At 46.1% G+C, this 10,256-nt stretch overlaps 1 protein-coding gene across 1 annotated transcript; it reads right to left on the reverse strand.

Moving 5' to 3' along the window:
* Positions 1–970: 970 nt before the first annotated feature.
* Positions 971–2,555, reverse strand: LOC4333524 (leucine-rich repeat extensin-like protein 6). Its single transcript, XM_015773407.3, has one exon. The coding sequence runs from the start codon at positions 2,385–2,387 to the stop codon at positions 1,203–1,205; it is 1,185 nt and encodes a 394-aa protein (XP_015628893.1). The 5' UTR covers positions 2,388–2,555; the 3' UTR covers positions 971–1,202.
* Positions 2,556–10,256: the final 7,701 nt, after the last annotated feature.

Genomic DNA, 10,256 nt, shown 5'->3' on the forward strand with positions numbered 1-10,256 from the left:
TATATGCATGTCATGAAACGACATGAAACATAAGTGCCTACGAGGTTTTTCCAAGCAGTTAACGTCATAGATTTTGAGCTAATGCATGCCTTTTGGTCAAGTAATTTTCACATGACCCCATAAATATAAAAAGCGTATATTTTTCTTGTCCTTTAAATAAAATTTCCACAATTAGGGAACAAATTAATGATAGTTCCAAATAAAGGATAAAACTGCCACTGCATGCATTAGCGGAATTTAGAAAAGTACTGCAAGTTAACAATCTTTTATCTAGAAGATCTTCCAGTTACCGTTAATATCAGCAGTTGCCTTAATGAAAAACTTGAAATTAAATCACAATAATTCCATGTGATATATTTGTGGTCAAATTAAATTTTAGAAATTTCTTTTACATACGCATGAGAGCTTACTAATTTGTATTTTGTTAAAGAAAAAACAATAAAACTTCAAGTATGTACATTTGGCAACAGCACAAGTACTTTTTTTTAAAAAAAAAAACCCACAAGAATAGTTGCAAAAGAAACTTAAATCCAAATCTTGTTTTAGCCAGAGAGTTACATGTCACAATTGTTTTATCTTACATTAGCTGTGTGAATATTACTGTGCAGGTAACAAAAGGCTAAGAAAAAGAAACAAGAATAAATAAAGCCAAAACCTAATATATTCCCTCCGTACTCGTAAAGGAAGTCGTTTAGGACAATGTTTAAGTCAAATCTTGGAAATATAAATCATGAATAACTCTCAAGTTGTTAAGTTTGAAAATGTAAAAATTATATGAATAGATTTGTCTTCAAAAATACTTTCATAAAATTTTTAAAGTATACATATATCACTTTTTCAACAAATATTTTTATAGAAATAAGAAGTCAAAGTTATGTTTTGGAGACCGTGTCGCTCTCCAAAACGATTTCCTTTACGAGTACGGAGGGAGTATACCACTAATTAACCACACCAAACACACACACATATGTATCCATCGAGACGGCGACATCACAACTTAATTAATGATAATCGAAAGTTTTTTTAACAACAACCATTTAATTCTGAAATTTGGATGCATGGATGGATGATAGAATATTAATTGGCTACCCCCTCCTAGAAAACCACATGGAGATTTGCAGTCTCTACCAACCAACTAGGACGATGACGTCACCAACGACGACCATGCAACGTTACGTACTCCGGCCGCCATGATCGATCGCTCACGGCGGAGGGATGACGATGCAGCCGTCGGCGGCGCAGTGCGGCGGCGGGCGGTGGGCGAAGGCGATGCACTCCTCCGGCGAGCGCTGGTGCGGCCAGTCCGGGATGCAGTTCATCCGGTCGTCGCGGAGCGGGACGTGGAGGCAGGACACCGGCTCGTCGCAGAAGTAGTTGCCGGCGATGGTGAGGTTCCTCAGCCTGGGTAGCTCGCAGATGGCCTCGGGGACCTCGCCGGCGAGCATGTTGTGGCCGACGTTGAGCACCTCCAGGCTCTCCATGTCGCCGACGCTGGCCGGCAGCTCACCGGCGAGCTCGTTGTGGCTGAGGTCGAGCACCCTGAGCTTCTTCAGCTTGCCGATCTCCGGCGGGATGCAGCTGCTGATGCTGGTGTTGAGGAGGATGAGCTCCACCAGCGTGTCCGCCATGTCGCCGATGGACGGCGGCAGGCAGCCGGCGAGACGGGTGTTGGCGAGCACGATCACCGACGCCGTCGAGTTGGTGAGGCTTGCCGACGACAGCGACACGTTGAAGCGGTTGTCGTTGGCGAAGATGGCGTCGAGGCCGAGCCGGCGGCCGAAGACGGCGGCGGGGAGCTCGCCGTCGAAGGCGTTGAAGCGGAGGTCGAGGAACTTGAGCCCCGGCAGCGAGGTGAGGAACGCCGGGAACGCGCCGGCGAGGAGGTTGTTGCTGACGTCGAGCTCGAAGAGGAGGCGCATGTGCTGCATCGACGGCGGCAGCGTGCCGCGGAAGCGGTTGGAGTTGAGGTGGAGGAGCGCGACGTCGGCGAGGAGGCCGAGGTGGTCGGGGAGGCACCCGGCGATGTCGCCGTGGTTGAGGTCGACGCCGGCGACGGTGAGGACGTGCGGATCGTCGGGCGCCGCCGCGCAGTAGACGCCGGTGTAGTTGCACACGAACGGCCCGCACCAATCCTCCGTCAGGTTCTTGGGGTCCTCGGTGATGGCGTGCTTCCACGCCTGGAACGCCACGTACGCCGCCTCCAGCCGCTCATTGAACGGCGACAGCGGCAGCGATGGCGGCGGCGCCGGCGACGCCGAAGGCGACGGCGAAGGTGAAGGAGAAGGAGAGGGGAGAGGCTGGGAGAGACATGGAAGGAGAAGGAGGCAGAGGAGGAGGGGGAAAAGTTGGAGAGTTCTTGGCTTTGAGAGAAGAAGAATTAGCTGCATTTTGGTTGAATTGTTGCAATGCTTAATTAGAGAGAGAAACTAGAGAGATGGAGAGGATGAGAGAGGTAATAGGAAGAGAGTGTTCAGCACTGTGGTATGGTCTTGGATTTTGAGGTGGTTATATATGGAGTTTTTTTAGGTGGAGGGGGATTGTGTTATGCTTGGTCATGGATGGATGTTGACTTAATTTTGTTCATTCATATATAGGAGTGAATTTCTAGTTGGTGTTTGGGGCTTTGGAAGTTAGCATCATGAAGATCCATAGAAAGTTGTATAATCTTTTCAGTCCAAGGTAGATCAACATGACATATATTGCTTTCATATTTTTTTTACTTAATTAACATCTTAATATTCATGGTTCACAAAACCATCCAAAAGACCCACAAATTCTCCTCTTTTTTTTTGTTATTTACCTATGGTTCGAGTTAACAAACCGCTCAGTAAAACGATCAAATAAAAAACCAAACTGCCTTTTCTTTTGTAAAATTTATCTAAATTTCAACGGATTTCACGAAAATCATTAAAAAGACGAAACCGCTCAGGAGCATTATTCAATTAGCAAACAGTCTTGTGAAGTTGTGAACCGTGCTCTAAGTTGCAACATTTTCTTTTCTGCGAAACAAACCTGCAACATGTGATTTGCATTTCTTTTTGTAATTTTACATTAAAAATATTTAGAATGTAATTTTGAACATGATGATAGCTAGTAAAATTATAGAGGGAAATTTGACGGTCGAGATTTCAGAGCAACAAATAAAAAGAACAGCAGGTGACTGTACAGATTTTTTTACTTTTTTTTAGAAAAAGGGTAATTTTTACCCGGCCTTTGTATATATCCAACCGGACAAAATATTATATCCTTGCAAAATGGAAAGCAGAAAGCGATTTTCGCTAATGCAGAATCCCCCTTTTCTCATACAGGGAATAATGGCTCTGCACGGTTTATTCTGAATCTGATACATAAAATTTCCCTACCTAGGATGGCGTTTATGCTGAAGATCATTGTGATGCCTGACTAAGTAGTGCATGTACACTAGGACAACAAAACTTTCTGGGCATCACACACAGGGTTTCAGGTGAGAGGTCATTGTCAATATTCATCTCCAGTCTCCATCCCTGTCTTGTAGGACGAGAGATTAGGCGCTAAAAATCAATTAAGATCAGCGTGAGGTCAGACTCGTCAGTCGTCAGGCATCACACTGCTCTTCAACTGGTAGGGCTCATCTTAATTCGTTGGCTTAGCATGCAAGATTAATCTGTTCACATCTGTTCGCGCGCTAGGACCAGCATTAGTGCACAAATGTCGCTGTAAGGGCTTTTGGAGAGAGAGAGAGAGAGAGAGCTTGAGCTTAGCACAAATGGAAGCATCAGAGGAGCTAGAGGAGAACATGGCTGGTTCAGCTTCAGCTCTGTAACATGACCTCCTTACCTCTCGCTTGTTGGCACATCTTGAGCACGCACGCACTCCCTCTCTTATCATGGTCAGTGTTTCTAACAGCTACAGCTTCACTAAAAATCTCCAATTTTATAAACAGTTCATATTCTAACTTAGATGATCAAAATTTATAGTTATAGAATTAAAAAAAAAGAAACATAAGAGGTCAAAAGTCGAGAAACTTAACTTTTCCATATTCTCATCAGCTGTCTACTCACCTATTATTTCTTAGAGCTCGAGCTCCCCCAAAACAAACTAAAATAACTCAACGTGTGTTTCTGGCTTTCTGCACATCTGCATCCACTGCATCTCTCTCTCAAGATTCACTGTCAGAGGCTCCAGCTTAACCCAATCCGGTAGGTGAGGGAAAATGGTGGCTGGTGAGATTGCATTTCCCTGCACCGAATCTTCTCGCAACAAATGCGGTTTTAGGTTAATGTTTTACCCATTCCTTTTGCACCTTCGACTGTAACTGTACTATATTATTATTATTATTAACCACAGAGAAGGTTAATCTTCACACTTGCTGCCGACAGGTTGCATGGACAGCCTTCTCTAATCCGTGACAAAAACAATAAAATGATCTATCGGTGCTAGCTAATTGGGAATTGCTTGAACGAGATGAACCATCCTTTTTCTGCCTAATGGAATAGACTATGATTCGAATGCCTTTTAGCACACGAGGTGCATATGCAGCAGATCGATAGAGGAACTGTAGTTGATCAGACTGAACTTTCATCATCGTTTTCTCTGAATTGCAGACAAAGAAACCCAATGGAGAATATTTGCTGCCTGCCTTCAGTTTCTCTTCTGGTTACATGGTGACATCCATCCAATGCAATCGATCGATTTGTCTACATGGCCTGCAGACAAGAAGGCTCACCATATGATCCCTGCATAAGATATGTTCTTAATTATTTGGAGTTTAGAGCAAGTGAGACATGATCAATTGACATGTCTCCTTGATATGTATGGCTCGGTTCAGAGATTGTGCATGCATGAAGCTGGTCTAATATGGTCAAGCAGGTACTATATAGCTATCCCAGCAACAGTCACTGCACCATGCATATATATAGAAATTAAGTCCAAACCAAACATCAGGAATATGTATATGAATTCAGCTTCTACCATGAAACTCTACTGGTAGTCCAACATCCACGTCAGCTCAGTACAATGCAATGGGCCGTTGCTAATTGAAGCTCAAGGCACACCTTGGATCAAGAAATGTAATACAAACAGGAAATAAATATGCATACCAAAAGGTTTGCAGAAGCAGAGATGCGTACCGCGGTGACAATTAATTATAAAAGTAAGTTTGGATTGCTATAAATTTCCAGCAAACTCTGCAGTAAAGAGACCACCGTCAAATTGTCTAAAATTAATGGGATATGGTCATATGTAGAAGATGTAAGATTAATTGCAAGAATGCATAATGATTTGTCCAACTATAATTAATGCATGAGATGTGATGATGTGAGCTAGTGAGGGTGTACAAAAATGTCATCGGACACCCACCGTTGTACTTACTTGATTTGAGTTGGAAGGATTAATTCGATATGGATCAAAGGAAGTGACCTTTGTCCAGCCTCTCATGGCTCATCACCTAGATTTTTCACAATTTGATCCTTTTTAAAAATTTATTTTGCAAATAGACTTAAAAAAAACTTATCTAAAAAATAGTCCTTCTTAGAACGTCAGAGTAGCTAGCGGCACCGGCCAAGGGACGACAGCAGCCTCTCTGGCGGCCGTGGCGGGGCGGTGTTGAGGTGGCAGGGGGAGCGTGCCAATGTGGCTGGAGCTGCCCCCCCCCCCTAATTTTTTTTGATATTTTTTTCACACTTAGAAGCATACAAGAACTAACCATATAAAAAATAAACTCAAATGGACGAAATACGTGACTTGTAGAATTTTCCAAAGCTATACCGAAAAGCCCCCCCTCTCCCTGCTCTTCGTTGTTTTGGTTTTTCCTATAGTCCCCAAAAAGAGTAGATTAGATTTCAAACACTCTTAACCTTTTTTTACATCCTATAAACAATAAAGAAAAAGTTAGGGTTTGTGTTTTTTTACATCGGGTGTCATTTCTTAAAATAGACATAACTTTCTCATACGGACTTAGAATCAGGTCAATAATATATCCACGGACATCTATAGAAAAAGTTATATCCAATTCTTACTAGCTTCGTCGGGTTCGGCGAAAGTAGAATCTCCAAATTCCGCTTGCAAGATTATGTTTACGAGGCGAGAAGCTTTTCGGTAGAGTTTTGAAAAATTCTACAGGTCACACATATTTCTTCTATTTGAGTTTATTTTTTGTATGTTTGGTTCTTGTGTGCTCCTAAGTGCAAAAAAATATCAAAAAAAAATTAGGGGGGCGGTGCCAGCCACATTGGCGCGCTCCCCTGCCACCTCAGCGCCACCCCACCATGGTGGCAGGAGGACGGCGCCAGAGAGGCTGGTGCCGTCCCGTTGGACAACGGCGCCAACTATTCTGGCGCCCCAAAAAGGATCATTTTCGGAATAAGTTTTTTCAGGAGTCTATTTGCGAAATAAGTTTTTCAAAATGACTGAGTTGTGAAAAATCCAGGGCTCATCACCCCCTGCTATATAGCCAATGACTACAAGCAAGCATGATCAGTTATCCTTACGACAGGTTAACCATAGAATAATAGAAATACTCAAAAAAGTAGTACAGCAAGCTGTGTGGTCTGGTTCACACAAGTTTGGCACACAATCTGGATACAGAAAGACTGGAAAATCCATTGGTGATGTTCCTGTTTCATGAATTCGGAAGCTTTGAAATTGTACAGGTCTCAGAGCAGAACTACCACAATAGCTGCAGAGTACAGTCACAGTCACAGAAGAATATAAAAGCGCACATAATATTAAGCGCCATGCATGTGCAAGTGATAGTTAAAGAATTAATCTGCAGGTAATCAACAACGGAAAGCTAAACGCTTGCATGATCGAAGGACTCCATCGGCGCTGCTGAAGCTTGATATTGCCCAAGCTTTTGATTCCATTTCTTGGCAATTCATTTTGGAAGTTTTGGAGCACAAAGGCTTCGGCCTTCGGTGGCGCTCGTGGGTTGCCATGTTGTTTCGAACAGCTAGCTCAAGGGTCTTAATCAATGGTGAGCCGGGCTGCCCAATTCTTCATCGGCGAGGAGTTCGCCACGGAGATCCCATTTCCCCTATGATTTTTATCTTAGCCATGGATGTGCTGAGTTCCATCTTCTCCAAAGCTGAGGGTGAAGGTTTGCTGCAGCCGTTAGCGATTCCTTTTAGTGTATCCCTATATGCTGATGATGTGGTCGCATTTATACGGCCGGTTATGGATGAGATTCGCACTGCCACGCAAATTCTTGCCATTTTCGAGGAAGCGTCTGGTCTTCAAACAAATTTTACAAAATGTTCAACGCTTCCAATCCAGTGCAATGAGACGGATCTCCAAACTCTCCATGATGAATTGCCATGTCAGGTCGTTTCCTTCCCTTGCACATATCTAGGATTGCCTCTGTCCATCTTCCACCTGAAGAAGGAAGACTTGCAGCCACTGGTTGATAAAATCGCGCGCCGTTTGCCTTCTTGGATGTCTCACTTGATGACGCCTATTGGCCGGGCTACCATGGTGAACACTGTACTGAGCTCAATTCCCGTCTACCTACTCATGGCCATCAATGCACCGAAGTGGGTTATCAAAGGGATTGACAAGATCCGTCGCAGCTTTCTTTGGGCTGGAAAAGCTTCTACAAATGGCGGCGTCTGTCGGGTCGCATGGGCTCGAGTTTGCTCGCCCAAGGAGTATGGTGGTTTGGGGATTCCTGATCTAGAGAGGTTGGGAATCGCCCTGAGGTCACGATGGCTCTGGCAGCAGAGAACTTCACCGGAAAAGCCGTGGCAAGGGCTTAGTATTCCGGTCTCACAGAAGGAGCGCAATCTAGTATCGATTTCCATGGTATGCTTGGTAGGGGATGGGAATTCAGTGCTGTTCTAGGAGGATTGCTGGCTGCAGGGTTCCTCCATTCGGTCGCTAGCGCCGGCTGTCTATGCTGCAGTCCCTGCTCGTCTCCGGAATCGTCGCACGGTGGCCGAGGCAATGACTGACAGAAGATGGATCCAGGACATCAGTTCCGCGTTGGGTATTCAAGCGATCCTAGAGTATTCAAGCTTTGGGATTGCCTTCGGTCAGTGCAGCTTTCCGAAGAGCCAGACTCTCTATCTTGGCGGTGGGAGACCTCAGGAGAATACTCTTCCCGCTCGGCTTATTGTGTTCTCTTTTTTGGAAGAACTCCTCTCTAGCACAAGCCAATTTGGCAATCTTTGGCGCCCCCTCGCTGTCGCTACTTCCTTTGGTTGGTAGCTCTTAACCGTTGCTGGACAGCAGACCGTCTCCAGAGTCGTGGTTTGTCGCACCCGGATCGATGTGTTCTGTGTGATCAATGCGAAGAGACGATTGATAATCTCTTGGTCGCATGCCCGGAGTCGCAGCAACTATGATGGGTAGCGCTCAGAGCTATCAGGCATTCAGAGTGCTTACCGCTCAATGAACACTCTTTCCTCTCATGGTTGTGCGACTGTCGCAAGAAGATGGTCAAGGAACATCGCCGGGGTTTCGACACCATCGCGACGTTGGTTGCATGGACGATCTGGAAGGAAAGAAACAATCGAGTCTTCAACCAGAAGAGCAGAACTTGGGTGGAGGTTGCAAGGGTTATGACGGGTGAAGCGGAGTTGTGGCGGTTAGCTAGAGCTGCAATCCCCGTTTTGGTAGCTCATGTTAGTAGAGAAGGGTCGCAAAATTTAGTTGGAGATTAGGCTTTTGTTTTTTGGTTCTCCTCCTGTACCCTGTCCCCTTCGCTTTGTCTTTTTGGCCCGCTTTGTACGTACATTTATTCCTTCTTAATACAAAGATGTGCTCCTTGCGTATTCCAAAAAAAAAATCAACAACGGAAAATCTAGAGTAAATCAGCAAACGCCGATACTAGCAAGTGAGCAAATAACATAGAAAGAGGGAGATTTAAACTCCCGGAACACAGGAGATTGTGGAGGAGTGGGCCAATAGTGGATGGGCCAGCACACGCACACGGCACACCCATCCTCCATCAGATAGTGGAGGAGTGGAAGTCTACTGGTAAAATTTTGAAGTCTGTGCTGTGCGTTTGCTCGTCTTGCGATGCCAACTTTACGAGTCCTGCAGGCAGCAGGACAGCCCTTGAAAGGCGTGCGGGTGGGGTGACAGCGTACGTGTGCACGCCATAGTCAAACCTCCTCAGTCCTTGCATCACTCGCCCGCTACAGTCAAATCCAGAGCCCACACAATTCTGGCATGGTTCTCGTAAGGCCATTCACAATGCGTTTGTGTGTCATTTAGCCTCAACCTTACACATTAGAGATTCTCAGGCTTTTCCCGTGACCAAACCAAGTACGAGTGATCAAAGTGAGCCACACGTTCTTCATCAGAAATTTCTCAACATTGTCAGAGCCAGCCCACACTCGTCGCCAGAGAAAGGAGAGGGAGGAAAGAGAGCTCGGCTCGTCTCAGTGGCCAGGGAAGGAGACCTCCATCCTCCATCGTCCTCACACAGTCATGGTTGGCTGAGCAAATTACTGCCGGCGGTGTGCCATCCACCGCCACCGACCCCGCCGCCACAGAGAAGAGGAGAGGTGTGGACCGGCGCCACCGAGGTGGACGGAGAACCCAGATCTGGCCCGCAGGAGTCCTCCTTGTCATCGTTTCCTTCTTGCCTCGGGGGGCCTCCGCCGCCGCGCCTGCCGCCGGGTGGCCGCCGGCCAGGCACTAGATCTGGCAGTCGAGGGAGGAGATGAGCAGTGCTGCCGGCTAAGGGGAGGAAAAGAGAGAAGCCGGAGGCACAGGCTGTGAAAGGAGAAGTAGAAGCCGTGGTCGCTGGCGGCTCAGGGAGAAATCCGCTCGGCGTCCCACCACCGCCGCTCCACTCCGCTGCGCCGCCGTCGTCCACAGCTTCCGTCCCGACGAGGAGAGGTGGAAGCGTGGAGCCCCCTCGGCGCCGCGACCGCCATCAGTCGTGGCTTCCGGCCCTCGATGTCGCCGCTTCGTTTCCTCCGCCGGAAAGTGAGAGGAGATAGGAGAGAGAGAAGAGAGAGACTGGGATTTGAGAGATAGAAGAGAGAGATTGGGATTTGGGAGATAAAAATTGACTGGTGGGACCCACTACAAGCCACTTGTATTGTGGAGTACGTAGCTTACTAAGTTCCTGGTATACGTGGTATGTGAGGAACAGCAAATAGGAGGGACGCACTGTGAACGCCTTAAAATCTTCGGCCTTTGTAAGCTAGTCGAATACTTTATTCTAATAATGTATAGTTGTAAAATTAAAAATTAAATTATAACTCACTCTTTTAATATTCTCATAAGCTTTTTTATTAGTTCCTTCGGCCCCGTTCGATCACCACAAC

Source organism: Oryza sativa, chromosome 3 (genome assembly GCF_034140825.1).
Source record: "Oryza sativa Japonica Group chromosome 3, ASM3414082v1".
In the NCBI taxonomy this organism is placed as follows: domain Eukaryota; kingdom Viridiplantae; phylum Streptophyta; class Magnoliopsida; order Poales; family Poaceae; genus Oryza; species Oryza sativa.